The sequence below is a fragment of the Mauremys mutica genome, chromosome 1 (assembly GCF_020497125.1).
Source record: "Mauremys mutica isolate MM-2020 ecotype Southern chromosome 1, ASM2049712v1, whole genome shotgun sequence".
Taxonomy (NCBI): domain Eukaryota; kingdom Metazoa; phylum Chordata; order Testudines; family Geoemydidae; genus Mauremys; species Mauremys mutica.
The window spans coordinates 289,158,334-289,175,686 of NC_059072.1; the positions used below are offsets into that span (position 1 = coordinate 289,158,334).

Here is a 17,353-nt window from a genome sequence, read left to right on the forward strand (position 1 = left end):
GGAAGTCTTTGGCATAGTAGGGATTTGAATCCAGATCGCCCAAATCCAGGCTAACCCCCTAACTACTTGAGCATCCTTAATCTCCTCCTCCAATAAAATACAGTTATTACCAAGTTAACGGAGGGTCAGTCTCAGGTTATAATAGTGAAATATAATCTTTTTTTCCTTTCATACAATCCCTACTATTTCCCCAATACCTCCCGCATTTACTCTCTGATGCCTTCCTTGCTCCCTCTTGCTTCCCTTTCTCTGTTCTTTCTCATCTCCTTTCTCTAACCACTATTTCTTCCCTCCCCAAATTCTTCTGTAAATTTATAAAAAAGCAGTGTTGCTGTTATCAAAGAGAGATGGAAAAGAGCTTTTGGGGAAAATTTTTATTTAATTCCAAAATAATTTTCTCTTTGTAGTGGTGGAGAGATCAGCTGTTTTGCGAGCAAACAGTAATTGCAAAGAGGCTGAGAGGAGCTTAGAGAAGCAGAGCATGTAGGGAAACAGATGGGGAGAGAGAGAGAGGTAGCCATCTTTGGCAAAGGCATATTAATGTGGAGTTCTGAGTCCAGTAATTAATCAAACCACAGGGATTTGCATAACTTTAAAAATTGCCATACAGCTGTGGGTCAGTAACTGTGAAACATTCCATATGGTGGCTATGAAAATTTTATTTTAGTATATTTTTAAGAAATGTTCAAACCAGTGTTTACCTAAGGCCATACAAGTACAGAGTAAAACCATCATGTAGTACCCTCTAAACACTTTAAAATGAAAGGACTTTCAAATGTTTTACAAAGCACCAAAATCTAATTCCTTAAATTATGTTATAGCAGATCATTGGCAAACTGAAAAGACCCAAACTTTGGATTTTTTTTATCCACCGTCCAGATGGCAAATGTAGATAAATCCAAATCTATTTAGATTGTTAGTTTTCCAGGGTACAAATTTTCTTTGCAAATGCTTAATGCTATATAAACAATAATAGCAGCAATTTTGTTGTCTTTTGAGGTACTGAGGATGAACAGATAACTCATTGCCAGGGGCGGCTCTAGACATTTCGCTGCCCCAAGCAGGGCGGCACGCCGCGGGGGGCACTCTGCCAGTCGCTGGGAGGGCAGCATGTGGCTCCGGTGGACCTCCCGCAGGTGTGCCTGCGGAGGGTCCGCTGGTCCCATGGTCCGCTGGTCCCGCGGCTTTGGTGGATCTCCCACAGGCACGCCTGCGGGAGGTCCACCAGAGCCGCCTGCCGCCCTCCCGGCAATTGGCAGAGCGCCCCCCGCGGCATGCCGCCCCAAGCACGCGCTTGGCGTGCTGGGGCCTAGAGCTGCCCCTGCTCATTGCTTAGCTCTTGGCTACCTCAGTGCATGCATTTGGAGATGATACTACAGCAAGTAGACTATGAACATAGTCAGGAGGTTTTCAACTTTCTAAATTGTGCAAGTATCCCTTCTTACAATTGTTTAGATATATCTTTAAAGGCTGCATTGTTTTGCAAAGGATGGTTCATTTACAGTAGCATCATTAGGGAGAGCATCATTAGCAGACTGCTGTTAAAAGTGCTCAACAGGAAATATTACTGGTCAGTCACTGTGGTTGTTTCATAAACTAGAATGGAAGTCCGCAAATAATGATAATTATGGAAACTTTAATGAATTATGAATACTAAAAAATGTCAAACTAGAGAGTCACTTTGGGGAATATGCTGTGGCACTGCAGAAAATCACTGTGTGACTCTGCTTAGTGGACATTCAATCTGATTCTTCACATGCTTAAAATAAGAGTCAGCCAGGTCTCCAGGGGCTCCCTCCCCTAGCTGAGGGCTCCTGCACCCCTGCATCCCCAAGTGCCACTTTGAGTGTATCCAGGCAAACTCCTGGGAAAGGCATCTAAAGGCCGCTGAAACTTCCTCACAAGAATTGGGTGGTCAGAGCCTCCCTGGGAACTCCAGGCAGGACCCTGGGAGCTCACAGGAGAGCAGCTGCTGCAGCCCAGGACCAGGAGCAAAGGGAAAGCTTGGCCCCAAGCTGCCCCCAGCATGGTGCCAGCTCCGTGGCAGGAGTGACACCGCTGCCCTGAATGGGGACACCATTGCCCAGAAGCTGGAGAGGAAGCCCCTGGCCAATAAGCTGCAGAAAGACACCTTGGGGGGATTATGTGGGGGATAGGATTGCTTGGAGAACAGACTCTGCTGCCGTCCCTGCTGAAGGCGAATGAAATTCCTTCTCTCATTCTCTGGGGGCCTCCTGGCTTTTTGCTTCTAAGATGATGTTCTGTTTAAAAAAATTTGCTAAATTTAAAAAAAAAAAAGAAAAAAGGAAGGAAGGAAGGTAATAAAACACTCAAAACAGGAATAAAATGTTTCCTTTCATTGGAGCTGAAATGAAATGTTTGCTTTTGGACACCAAACCAAAAAATTCAATTTGTCCAGTTCTGCTGTTATAGAGCTTTTTAAAGGATTGATTAACATTTTCTTTTTATTTCTCTTTATTTTCCATTTTTTTCCCCCTCTGAGTTCCAGGCTGTGGCTGGACAAAATAATTGCGGGAGAAAGATTGTTCTTGCAGTATTTCTGACCAGGCAGGAAGCCTGGAATCTTGTTGTTATGAAATTTCTAGTATGATCCTGTAAAACAAAAAAGTTTGGATTAATATCTGATCTGAACTATCTGAGATTTGTCTCTCACAACATGTTGTTTACAGCAATGGTTTTCCAGCTCTTTCATTAAGTGCACAACTTCATACAAGATAGATGCCTCTAAGGACCTGCACTTCTAAGTGCTCAATCCCCCCAAATGCTTTGTGCTGAGGGACACCAGGAAAAGGTCAGTGTGTCTAACTTCCATATTCTCTGCCCACAAACATTTTTATTAAGTCCGATGTCCCTCAAATGCAGACATCATCTCTGGGACCAGGCCTGCTCAGTGGAGTCAATCCCGCGTGGTGGGGCTCAGCAAGGGAGCGCAACCTCCACCCCCTGATTCACCTCAGTGGGCCACGCAGCCTGTCCCAGTTGAGGGGGCGCAGCCAAAAAATTTGGGGAGTACGTGACCCCGTGTGCTCCCCTCAATGTGTCACCTCTGGGAGAGGATGCAAATATGTTTGCTCTGCCTCCAAGCATGTCAGCACTTGTACATGTGACTACATTAATTAGCTTCACTGTGAAAATTAGACTTGTGGGAAAAAATGCCTCTGTGATAAAATCATGCAGCAGAAAACTCTTCTATTGTTGGAAGTTATAGAGAGCTAATTATGATTTCTTCAGTGATTTGGATGAAAACTCTTACTGGAGAGATACTGGATAAAGTTCCTATTGTATTCTGTCTGTTTCCGGTCTCCTAGCTCCTTCCAATCATCATAACAGCTGCTATAAGGAATCTGCACACTGCCTCCATTGCAGGTCAGGTAAATATTGTATCAGTTTCTAGAGAGCAGGCTTGGCAGCTGGCATGACAGCGCAAAGGGAGGGGGGCATTTCTTCAAAAAATAAAATTTAAGAATGGCTGAGAGAAAACCTATCTATTGCAATCAAAATATTACTAGCAGTAAAGAGCTGAAACTTCCATCAAAGCAAAAGCTTATACAAATGTTCATTTTAACGTAACTCTGTCTTACCTTGCTCATTATGCACCATGATATTTGTTTGTCCCATTGACCCACTGATATCAATAGGAGTTCCACTTTGTAATGGAGGGGGGGGAATAATAGCAACATTTTACAGATGGCTAACTGAGGCATAGATATACTACAAAAGAGTAATTACATAAGATAAAACATTTGTGTTATTTTGTCAATTCATGTAAAATAAAACATAATAGAAAGTACTGTTGAAAGGCAGAGTCTATCATCTAAAGCCCTAGTATCCTGAGATAATACTTTTCAAATATCTAGCATGCAGTTTGGTATATGTGAATTTAACAAGTTGCATTGCCCCTACCATGAAGCAAGTTGTTTAAGGGCATTGTATGTTAGGCTATCAGTGCAAAGCACTGACAGAAAGGGGGAACTGAGAAAGTAAATCATCCTTGAGAATCTGAATAGTAGGTTTAGAGGAGATAGTAGGTTTTCAAAGGGGTGGTCAACAGCAAAATTGTTCAAATATAATTAACATATGGCTGGTCAAGATGAGATTAGACAGAAAGGGCATTGCTCATGATGAGTTCAATGGTATGGCCATGAGCAATGGTGAGGAACATGAAAAAAAATGAATAAAAATAAGGAAATCAAGAGCAGAGAGTGTTGACGGAAAGAGGATCTATACATATCTGCACAATGAGGATTAACCGAAAGGAGAGAGGGAAGAGTTAGAGACATAAGAAGGTTTGTTTCCTGTTGTATCCAGAAACATTTTTAGAGACACTAATCAGTATTCAGTTCTATTCAATAAAGTATCAGTCTGCATAGTAGCAGTTTGGAGAAATTAAGCTCGAATAATTAATTTTAAAACTCTAATCATCAAGCTAATGAGAACTCAAGCTAAGATTTTCATAGAAAGATTATATTTTGAAGGTTTTAAATACAAAATGTTGCCTACAGTTCATTTCACAGAGCTGCCAGTGTGTAATTATCACAATGATACATTGAGAGGTCTGTTCTGCGTTTGGTTAGTTTTGCCAAAATTATAAATTCCACTCAACATTTTTGTTGTGTTGTCACTTGAACTGTTATAAAAACTGTTGGTTTCTAAAATAGTTGCAGAGTAGACCTTAAAAATGTCTGAACAGTAAGAGAAAAAAAATCAATAATGCTGTATATTTATTGATCTGAAGATTTGGCCTATAGGACCCACCACCGTAGAATATTGGTGCTTCGTAAGTAAATTAAATCAGGGGTCAGCAACCTCTGGCACACGGTTCGCCAGGGTAAGAACCCTGGCGGGCCGGGCCAGTTTGTTTACCTGCCGCGTCAGCAGGTTCGGCCAATCGCAGCTCCCACTGGCCGCAGTTCACTGTCCCAGGCCAATGGGGGTGACGGGAAGCTGCGGCCAGCACATCCCTCGCCTGCACCGCTTCCCGCAGCCCCTATTGGCCTGAAACGGTGAACTGCGGCCAGTGTGAGCCGCTATTGGCCAAACCTCCTGACATGGCAGGTAAACAAACTGGGATGGCCCACCAGGGTGCTTACCCTGGTGAACCGCATGCCAGAGGTTGCAGATCCCTGCTCTAGTAGTTGGAATTTCCTAAGAGCTGATGGCTTCATGCCCAGATTGTGCTGCATTGCAAATGCCTTTATATTAGGGGTTCCCAAACTTGGTCTGCAGCTTGTTCAGGGTAAGTTCCCAGGCAATGGGAGATGCAAGAAGCAGTGGCCTGGTCCGCGCCACTTCCTGCAGCTCCCATTGGCCTGGAATGGCAAACTGCGGCCTTGGGAGCTGCGACTGGCCGTACCTGTGGATGTTCAGGTAAACAAAACATCTTGTGGCTCACCAGGGGCTTACCCTGAACAAGCCGTGAACCAGGTTTGGGAACCCCTGTTTTATATTGAAGACCAGGACATTGTGTGCCAGGATGGGACAGAGACTGCAAGCATGGCAGAAAGCATTACTCACAAATGCTACAATGTGGGAGCTTAGCATCAGTGAGAAATCTAGGAGCATCCCTAAATTATGGACTGAATTGACAATTAGGTGTGTTCCTTCAACCAGAGTGGATTGCACCATAGCTGCATATTTCACAAAGAGTTTTCCTCTGCTTACCAGAAAAACCTCTGTCTTACTCAGGTTCAACTTCAACCATCTGTCCTTTGTCCATGAGAAGACCTCATCCAAGCACCCAACCATCTTGATAATAGCGGTATGGACATATATTATGAAGGATAGAAAGAACAGGGTGTCATTTGCATATTCCTGGCACTTGAGATGATGTCATCTGACCAGTTCACCTAGTAGCTGCATTTCAGTGTTGAACAGAACAAGAGAGAGAATTGATTCTTGTGGGACTCCACAGGAAGCAGGCTAGTGGCAGAAGTGCAGTTCCTCATCACTTCTCTGAGAGTGTGTCTCTCCAGGAAGGCTGTAAACCATTTTTAATACGTTCTTCTGGACCACTGCCACCTCTTTCAGGTGGGAAAGCAATGTCTCCAGGTCAGCAATGTCAAATGCTGTAGAGAGATCCAGGAGAATGAGAATGGATGTCTACCCAACACCTATTTAGAGATGGAGATCATCCATAGGTGCAACTAAAGCTGTTTCCATCCCATCCCCTGGCCTGACTCCAGATTATTTTGGCTCTAGGATATTAGCTTCAATCAGATGAGCTTATGGCTGGCCTTTTTCTAGCTTCCATATGAATTTGCTTGAAAAATGTCAGTCAACTATTCATGAAACACTTGCAGGATCAAACACTCAAATTAGAATTTAAATAAAACATTGTGTCAAACTTTAAAACTCAGCCAAGATTAGAAAATAGGAAACTGTGCAACTGACCATAATGTAAAAATATTTACTGAGTATTATCTGCCATAAAAATTACAAAATATCTCAACTGTATTTTTTAACTGCCAGATAGAAAACCTGTACATTAGAGTGCCATGTCAGTTATAAAATCAATACCTGCAGCATGTAAAACACTTCTTAGTAATGCAAACACAAGAATTTGTTGTAACAACAGCAATGTGTATTATGTTAATATTCCATGCAATATCACCAAACAATTATATTAAAGTTCTCTCTGATCTTTAGATTAATTTATTTATGCAACTCACAATTTTAAATTAAGGTCTGCAGAATTAAAAAACCAACCTTGAGTTAATTGAATGTGGAAATTAGTTCATATTTCTTATAGCTTCAGAAAACTAACAGGGGATTTAATATATCCAGTTGAGCATCTACATTATTATTGCTCTATTAAACTTGGATACAAATTGAATTTAAATCACATCTGTTTTAGTTCAATTAACAAAACTACTGCTTCCACAATGTTTGTTTTTGTTTTGTTTATTGCTTCTTCTGTTCCAAAGAATGAATGAATCCTGAAAGAATTGTTTTCCAAAGAATTGTAACCTTTTATTACAGTTCAAATAAAATAGGATAGTGAAGCTTAACTGAAGAGGGTAATGATGTTGATTTTCTATCTAGGGATATTTAATCATTAGAGATGAAGCATTGTTAGATGTGCGAATGTGTATGAAAATAAAACACTGAAGGTGTACAGATTATATTAATTATTATGTATCTTTCCTATGGATTACTTTAAAACCATCTGTCATTTATATATTTGTGATTTGGATTTAGATTAACCTCTCCTATATGCATATTTAAATTAATGGAATGCATCATTCTGTTAGACTGGTACTTGATTAAGTTAATTATGCTCCCTTTATCTCTATGTTTCTTATAACCAAGTTTATTGCATTTCTCATCTTTCCTTGTTATGTACAAGTTACTTTTAGCAGCAGGAGCTTCTTAACTTACCAGCTAATCATGACAAGATTTCTGATTATTTTATATGTTTTGCTCTTTGCAGCTTCTGGTATCAGATGTGTAAGTAAAACAAATAACCATAATCAGAAGGAAATGTTGTTGGACGTATAAATAAATCTGTTTTAACTCCGTTACTTGTAAGTCTCTAGGTGACACTCAGTGGTTTCATAGCTGGTCTGAAACAAACAAAACAATAGATCTGAACTAAAAAAATCTAAAGAGATATAGACCTTGATAGGAATACTAACTTCCCATCTCTAATGAAAATAACACTTAATTTCACAGGGGTTTTTATGTAGGATACTGAACAAATGTAATGAGGTTAGTGATCTTAAGGAGTTATACCACCAAACTGTAAAAGAGATCATAAAGCTAGTACATAATGTTATTCAAACTAATGATACTCTAATTCTGGAGTGGCCATTTGGTCCTATTTCACTTCCAGGAAAATATGCAACAGTCACTCATTCATGGGCATTTTATGAACAGCTTTAAATAAACAGAAAAAGTTTGATAAGACTCATGAAACAAGCTGACAGCTACAGTGAAGCTCTCACCTTTTGGGGGCGGCGGGGTATATGAAGCCATATACAGTAAATACATTATCCCATTAATATGTCTCATCAGGTGCTACAACTATAGAGAAGTATGATCTCAGGACAAATATATGGATCCAGGCTGGAGTGATGAATGGCAGGAGGCTGCAGTTTGGTGTGGCTGTCATTGATGACAAACTCTTTGTTATTGGAGGCCGGGATGGTTTAAAGACATTAAACACTGTTGAATGTTACAATCCAAAAACCAAGGCTTGGACTATCTTACCCCCAATGTCAACACATAGGCATGGTTTAGGTAAGAAATTTAAGTTTTAAAGAGATATAATTTGTTTTGGAAATGTATAATTTGTTCTGCAAACCTCAGTATTTTTGAGCTAAAGGAACAATGCAATAAGTAATGATGTGTGTTTGGTGGATGTTGCCAGGAATTGCACCAATGCAAAAGAAATGTGATTTGCCAAAATGTTTCATATGCAGATACAGAAACAATATTCAGTCACTCTGTGGTGTGCTTGTATATGAAAAATAAAAATTGGATATGGAATTCTAAAATTAAAAAAGTAATAACCAAATACAGTTTTGGGTGGAGGAAGGAGAAAAGAAAACTGAAACTTGCAAAGATTGACCCTGAAGTGTAGTCTTCATTTTCTTTTTGTCACTGCCATCCTGAATTATTTTTTGTGTTTGATCAAACAGTCAAAATACACTGCACTCTCTCATGTCTTAGGAGAGCCCCGGCTGTGATAGATGATACGGATGGGAGGTACATTAGCTTAGTAGCAGTGGCGAGAGGCTTATAACTTTATAAGCACTGGCAAGAGTGGCATTCATCAGCAGTGATAGCACCTGTAGCATGTGTGCACTGCAAGACTCCCTCGGATAAGTGTTACTGGGGTGATTACTGCTTGCACATGCCTTTGCACTCCAGAGTGCATACAGTCACATTCCTGCTTCATGCAAACCCTTCACAATCCATCAACAATTATATAGAAAGGTAAACACTGATTATCTGAATCCTCACTACCAAAAAAAAAATTTTTCACCAGAATTCAAAATCTGTATACAAGCCAAATTTTGCTTTTCTGAAACTCCAGTTATCTGAAGATTTCGGATATCCCTTTAAACATCTAGATTATCAAAATGTGTGTGTGTGTGTGTGTGTGTGTGTGTGTGTGTGTGTGTGTGTGTGTGTGTGTGAGAGAGAGAGAGAGAGAGAGAGAGAGAGAGCATATTCTCTAGCTATATGTGCATCTATGTATACTGTTGAAAATACTGGGCCTGATTTTGACTTCCATCAATATAACTCCTTTTATATCCACTGATGTGAGAATATGGTATATTACATTATATATTATGTATTACATATTCTCATCTCAGTGGAAGTCAATGATGTTACACCATTGTACAACTGATGAAAGGTCAAAATTAGGCCCATGTTCAGTATCATATAGATACAGGGCCTCTTTCTCCTTTCACACCTGTCTTATATCAGGGTAACTCCAGGAGTATTGTTGAAGTTACTCTTTATTTAAATTGAAGAATGAAACCAGCCCATAATACTTTGTTAAGATTGATAGATTGGCTACCTGGAAGATTGAAGTCCTCTCTTTATCCACAGGGTAGGTGCAGTAGAACCTCAGAGTGACGAACACCTCAGGAATGGAGGCTCTTTATAACTCTGAAATGTTTGTAACGCTGAATAACACATTATGATTGTTCTTTTGAAAGTTTACAACTGAACATTGACTTAATACAACTTTGAAACTTTAGTATGCAGAAGAAAAATGCTGCTTTCCATTTATTTTTAGTCGTTTACATTTAACACACATTTTACTATATTTCCTTTTTTTTTTTTGTCTCTGCTGCTGCCTGATTGTGTACTTGCGGTTCCAAATGAGGGATATGGTTGACTGGTCAGTTTGTAACTCTGGTGTTCATAACTCTGAGGTTCTTCTGTATAGTAGAATATAGGCATTATTAGCACAAGTTATATTTCCCTGAAATAACCATGGATCATAGAATCATAGAATATCATAGATGGAAGGGACCTCAGGAGGGCATCTAGTCGAACCCCCTGCTCAAAGCAGGACCAATCCCCAACTAAATCATCCCACCCACAGCTTCGTCAAGCCTGACTTTAAAAACTTCTAAGGAAGGAGATTCCACCACCTCCTTCAGTAACACATTCCAGTGCTTCACTACCCTCCTAGTGAAAAAGTTTTTCCTAATATCCAATCTAAACCTCCCCCACTGCAACTTGAGACCATTACTCCTTGTTCTGTCATCTGGTACCACTGAGAACAGTCTAGATCCATCCCCTTTGGAACCCCCTTTCAGGTAGATGAAAGCAGCTATCAAATCCCCCACATTCTTCTCTTCTGCAGACTAAATAATCCCAGTTCCCTCAGCCTATCCTCATTAGTCATGTGCTCCAGCCCCCTAATCATTTTTGTTGCCCCTGCTGGACTCTTTCCAATTTTTCCACATCCTTCTTATATTGTGGGGCCCAAAACTGGGCACAGCACTCCAGATGAACCCTCACCAATGCCGAAAAGAGGGGAATGATCACGTCTTTCGATCTGCTGCCAATGCCCCTACTTATACAGCCCAAAATGCTGTTAGCCTTCTTGGCAACAAGGGCATACTGTAGATTCATATCCAGCTTCTCATCCACTGTAACCCCTAGGTCCTTTTCTGCAGAACTGCTGCATCGCCACTCAGGCCCTAGTCTGTAGCTGTCCATGGGATTTTTCTGTCCTAAGTGCAGGACTCTGTACTTGACCTTGTTGAACCTCATCAGATTTCTTTTGGCCCAGTCCTCTAATTTGTGTAGGTCCCTCTATATCCTATCCCTACCCTCCAGCATATCTGCCACTTCTCCCAATTTATTGTCATCTGCAAACTTGCTGAGGGTACAATCCTAATAATCCAGATCATTAATGAAGATATTGAACAAAACCGGCCTCAGGACCGACCCTTGGGGCACTCCGCTTGATACCGGCTACCAACTAGACATGTAGCCATTGATCACTACCCGTTGAGACTGATGGTCTAGCCCGCTTTCTATCCACCTTATAGATATGAACAGATAATTGTTTTCTTGTCTATTGAATCCCTTACCTTTCTCCTGACACTGTCAAGAAGTATGCCAACCATGCTGATGGTTTTGTGTTATATGCACTTCTCCACTGGGAGCTGGATGAAGGCTAACATAGAGTTGTCACATGGTAATGACTGAGCTGGATCTGGATTAGTGAGTTATAGATGGAAAGTTGCCATTTATTTGAGCCCCCCATCCCCCATTTACCTTAACACTGTTTTATTATATTTTTATTTTTTGTCAGTATTAGTTGTTGGCAGCAGATGGGTGGCAGGTTGCCCTTCCTGGAGTGAAATTAAGACAAAACTACTGAACACTTAAAAAAAAAAAGTTTGGGTTTTTATTTTAATGTATTAGTAATCCTTTGGAACAATTATGTACATAAATGTATATTCATCTGTAAAAAAAAATGTATTTCTAAGCTTACTGGTTTCCATTGGCAAACATTGATTTTTTTTTGCTAATGGAAAGCAATGTATCCTGATTTCATTCCAGTTAATTTTGTTATTTGTACTTCAGCTACATTGATGATATAAATGGGATTGCACACAACTTTTGAAATAGTGTAAGTTAACTGCTTGAGAGACAAAAGGGATCAGAAAAGGCTACAACATTTTAAAGTAGGCTTCAAAAATATCCTTTGATTTTAATTCTCTGCTATTAAGCAAAGGATTTTTTTCTCTTAGAGCAATTTAGAGTCCAGAGGACATTCGCCACCAGAACATAACATATATAAGTTATGGGAAAACTAACCTATCTGTACTGCGTTTTGGTAAGGTTGCCTAGTTTGATAGAATCATTATAGAATCATGAAATCTAGAAATGGAAAAGACCTGTTAGGTCAGCTTGTCCATCCCTCTGAGTTACAAGTTGTACTATTGTCTTCCTTTTTGCATTACTTTTGAACTTTGTGTTCTGCTTACAGCTTTTTCTTCTTTATCATCTTTTTTTTTTAAATGACTATGCAATGGTTTCCTAGTGCTTTTTACTTAGAATATATGTGTATAATCTGATGCTACAGGCTGAGCATAGACTGACTACCTGTGCATATTATCTGAGATGAGATGATATCCATTTCAAAATGTCATGTTACTAATTTTCTGAAATAATCAGCAGTTGACCTCAACTGAAGATAATCTGTTAGTAAATGAGAACACTATTGTATTACACTGGACCAGAAAATAGAGGAGGTTAGAGGTGTATTGAATGCCTTGAGACATAGATATGATGGACAACTCTCACAAAGGGAAAAATACTCCTTGAAGGGTGTGGATTTCAAGTGAGTCCATTTACTTCAATGGAGTTACTCCAGATTTACACCTGTATAATAGAACAGAAATTGGTCCTATGAATATTAGAAATTGACTGGCTAGTCCATAGTACATAGCAATGACAATTTGTCCCATAATGTATAAATATGAGAATATGTCTGAAACGTAGGCTCTGTGTTTTAAAGAACCGCTGTACACAATATTTAATGATGCCATAGGCACCGACTCCGTGGGTACTCCGGGGCTGGAGCACCCATGGGGAAAAAATGGTGGGTGCTTTGCATCCACTGGCAGCCCCCCATCAGTTCCTGCCCCCATGCCGCCTTCTGCCTATCAGCGATCCCACGGATCAGCACCTCTCCCATCCCTTTCCGCATTTCCTGTCCAGCACAAAAATCTGTTTTGCATCATGCAGGGAGGCTGGGAGGCAAGGGGAGGAGTATAGATGTGGCACACTCAGGGGAGGGGGCAGACTGGGCAGGAAGAGGCGGGGCAGAGGTGGAGAGGGAAGAGGTTGGGGTGAGGCGGGAGCAGGAAGAGGCAGGGCAGAGTGGGGGCGGAGCATGGGGCAGAGCCAGAGGTTGAGCATCCCCCAGCAGTTTGAAAAGTCGGCGCCTGTGAATGATGCCATCAGCATTCTGGGTAATCTGACAATTATTGTATTAGTAATAAATAATTTCTGGATAAAATAATATATTTACAATAGAAAAAGCTCTATTAAGTTATATACATTGTTGTCGGTCCCAGGATATGACAGAGACAAGGTGGGTGAGATAATATATTTTATTGGACCAACTTGTGTTAGTGAGGGAGATAAGCTTTCGAGCTTACACAGAGCTTTTTTTCGGGTTCCCAGACTTGAAGAAGAGGTCTCTGTAAACTTAATAGCTTCTCTCTCTCACCAACACAAGTTGGTCTAATAAAAGACAGTACCTTGCCCATCTTGTCTCTATATTAAGTTATAGACATGTCTATAGAAATGATCTAGAGAACACTGACTATCTACAGTGATTTTTCCTGAGCAGAGGGGACTTGACACTAGATCTTCCACTTCCTGGTGGGTGCCTAATCACTAGAATATAGTGTCATTCTCTCTTTGTACCAGCGTACAGAGGAACAGCTTCAGCAGGAGAGACTGAGGGAGTCGCCCATCAGAATATCTCATAGAGCAGCGGTTAGCGCACTCTCGTGAGAGACCCCTATTCAAATTCTTTCTTCCTCTCAGGCCGAAGGGGGGATTGTTTCCCCCACATCCTCAATGAGTATTCTAATCGGGGAGCTAAAAGTTATAAGATGGGCACCACCACACCACCTAAGTCTCTTGTGGATCCAGTCCCTAAATCGTCCCCTCAGAATTTACTACTAGGCTCCGAACTCTCCTTATGCATTGTATAGGGATTTTGGGCACCTGACTTGGTAGATTCTCCTAGGTGGCAGCATGCCTAAAAGATAGGTATTATCTGAGTCTAGATCCCATTTATAGATCTGAATGCTAGTCTGATCCTGTTGGGCAATTTCTGTGTTTCTACATAATTAATGAACTCAGCTGTTTTTATTCAAATACTTAGAGCCAGAGGCTCAGCTGGCATGAGCCAACCTAGCTTCATTAACCTCAATTGATTTACACCAGCTGAGGATCCAGCCAATTAATAACTGAACTCTCTGGTAGTTTTGGGGGTGTTAGAAATGTAAGACTCAAACTGTAATGTTTGTGTATATATAATATCATGATTAGGCTTGGTAAAGAGTAGTCTCATCACTGGGCGTTGCTATGGATATGGTTTAGCTGGAGAATACTTTTGAAATGTTAGATAGGCAGGGCATTTTAATTCCACTTGATAAAATTAGTGTTGAGACCCTCTCTAGAGATGAGAACATCTCTTTTCCCTAACAACGAAAGGAAAATGAGTCCTATGAAACAGGTTTAAGAAGCTTGTTCATCAGGTTCATTATGCAGAAATCTTCAGTTGATTCCTAGCAGGGAAAATTTTGTTAATTTAAATATTTTCTACTGGTCTCAAATGAATCAGCCCCCTGGAAAGCAATTTTTTCCCTTGCTGTTTCAATATTTTCTGGCAATTCTAGCATAGTGCACATTCCTTTGCCATAAATTCCTATATTTTATGTCTATTTCAGTTAATTGGTAGTAGATAATTGTAATGATCCTTTCATTCTCTTCCAAAGAATGCTTATTACATATTAAATCAAGTTCTTAATGGCTGTTAACAATTTTCTTGTTCCTTTTTTATTATTGTAATCAGTCCATAACAGAATGATAGGAAGTCTGTCAATGTTTGCACTGGATTAAATCTGCATGCTGTGAGAACATAGTCTAATCCTTATCACCAATTGTTTAAAGAGCTCAGCAGCATTCACTGCTATACATGTGGATGACACTTGCTCCTTATGCTGAGTCAACAAGAAAACATTGTGAGCATGAGCAAAATGATGTAATTTTAACCTTATGTTTTCATCAGTGTGAAATGACAAAACACTGATTCGCTTATGTAATTCATTCCTATTGGCTTTACTTTTACTCTTGCTATTTGACGAGTCACAGAAAAAATATTTACATATTTAAAAACTCTATAATGCAGCTAGTGATGAATTAGAGAACCTTTAAACTAAACTGAATAAGATGGTAGAAACCATGTATTGGGTAGCTCTTAAAATGTTTCAGTCCACTAGGATATTTCTGAACAAGAATGTTTTGATATCTGTCTATCTGTTTTAGAAAAAATGTTGTGGCCTGTAATAGGGCTGTAGCAGATTATTCCCTCCTATCTTCCTCCTTTCTCCTCCCCCTGCCCCCTAAACCTCCAAGAACAAGAAAGAAGCCCCTGAGGACCTGTGCCTCAAAGGTGCTTGTCTGAGGTTAACCACATGCCAGAGGTTGCCGACCCCTGCTCTACTATGAGCTGAGAGTACTCTGAGCAGCTCCGTTCCTTTCTCTCTTGCAACTATTCAGCAACACCCCTACTCCCACCTGTTGCCTTTCAGGGAAGGGAAGAGAGACACTCTGGTTGCTCCACGGCTTGCTTGCCTGCCTGCTGGTCTGTAGGAACTCATAGAGAGCAAGGTTGGAGCTTGACTGGCATTGGTAAAGTATGGCTTCCCACCTCCCATGTTGCTGCTTGCAATTAATTTTAAGCAGAAGCTTAAAAAGAAGAAAAAAACCTACTATGGTAGTTCAGATTGTCCTGACACATATGTGGACACACATGCCTTATCCATATTTGAAAAACAAAGTGTATTTATCAAATGAGCTAGCAAACACTTGTTCATTAAATAGCACTTGGCACTTAATTGTAGACAAAGGCAACAGTATATAAAAACTTGTTAGCTGATCTTTCTCAACCAAAGGATTTACTATACATCTAATTTTCCCAGTGTAGACAAGGCCACTAATGAGACCCTGGCTATGGTGTCAAGCTGGTTATTTGCGATGTGTCCAGTGCCCATTTTGAGGTAGGATGAGACCACTAAACTACAGTACAGTAACTCCTCACTTAAAGTTGTCAGGGTTAAAGTTGTTTTGTTGTTATGTAGCTGCTCCCCAAGACTCCTGATTGCTGCGCGGGGCAAGGGAAGGAAGAGGGGGGCTAATGTCAGGGTGTCCCCCTCACCCCTGCTCCTGCACCCCACTTACCCCGTCTTCCATAGAGCAGGGGGGACACTATGGAAAGGGACCAAGAGTCTAACCATGCTCCAGTTGGCTCCCTGGGACTATGGTGGATCAGCAAGCACAGCAGCTGGTCTTCCATAATAACAGTCCTTTGAGCAATAGGTTGTAATGTGCTGTGCCGCTATGCTGTTTCTTCCTCATCTATCACACAGATGCACCAGAAAGCAGAGTTTTGCCTTGGGTTTATGTGCTTTAGGGTATTTTTTTTTTGGCTGAAAGGCCTGTGTTACTGGCTTTGTCACCAGAGTAATAAGCAGGGGCTGAGGAAGTCATGGTGTGGATCCAACCCCCTAATGGAGGGAAGTCTGCTAAATGCTTGGCTTGATCCACTGAAATTGCACAGTTTAAAGCTTCCCATCTTTGCGTTCAGACAACCACATAGCATAAACTGGCTTTTCTGAAAAATGTAACTAATTTCTAGAAATAGTCAGTACAACAATGGGCAGTGGTAAAAGGAGGGAAGAGGAGGAGGAGGATTTATCTTTATTTCTACCCACACACACACACACACACCCCGCCTCTGCTCCCCACAGATTCTTTGGAATAGTTCTCTGACTTGGCTCATTGTGGGATCCCATAATGTATATTAATTTATAAACAGTACCATTAGGCTAACTCCGAGATAAAGGTACAGATAGAATTAGGGAGACACTGTTACTCAAAATACAGTCACAGTATTTCTGAATAAAGCGAATTATTAGGCAAATTTTACATGTCTGCAATGTTATCACTCTCCCAGGAATTCAGAAGTTTCTTTAATTTATTTTGAAAACCCTCAGGGCCCAGATATTTATAATAAAGGCTCCTTCTCTTCTCAGCACTCACCCATATCCAACTGCCCTTGGTAACTTTTCCCTGAATAAAGGAAACTGCACCTTGCATTTGTGTCCTTCTATAATCCATCACATATGCATACTCTGCTGTGTTTAATTTTTTATTTCAGAATCTTTTCTAAAAAACTAGTAACATTTGGATTATGAGTTAATTGCACCACCGAACAGCAAGAAAAGTTGGACTTCAAGTCAGGCAGCTTATAGTAAGACATAAAAATTATCAATAATAGCAAGTGATATATAAAAAACTACAAAGGAAGTATAATTATTTATTTATAAATGTTCTCTCTTTTTATGTTCATGCCTGTGTAAAAGTACTTCTTGCAAAATATTTTGAATATTCTGTAATAAATATATTTTAATGCAATGTATTTTTAAAGTGAGTTACCTAATACAAAGGTATTTAGACTAAGACTCTGAATTAAAAAAGAGAGGCATGAACATTAACTCACCATCACCACCATGAGCAAACATTGCACCCCGCTAAGTTCTAAATGAAA

The 17,353-nt window shown here is 40.3% G+C and overlaps 1 protein-coding gene across 2 annotated transcripts in view; it reads left to right on the forward strand.

Moving 5' to 3' along the window:
• The window catches only part of KLHL1 (kelch like family member 1), a 415,060-nt gene that overhangs the window by 323,371 nt on the left and 74,336 nt on the right, over positions 1-17,353 (forward strand). For both annotated transcript variants that reach the window (XM_044979915.1, XM_044979923.1), the window contains one exon: positions 8,035-8,259. In XM_044979915.1, coding sequence (XP_044835850.1) covers positions 8,035-8,259 — 225 coding nt within the window. The remainder of the gene's footprint in view (positions 1-8,034; positions 8,260-17,353) is intronic.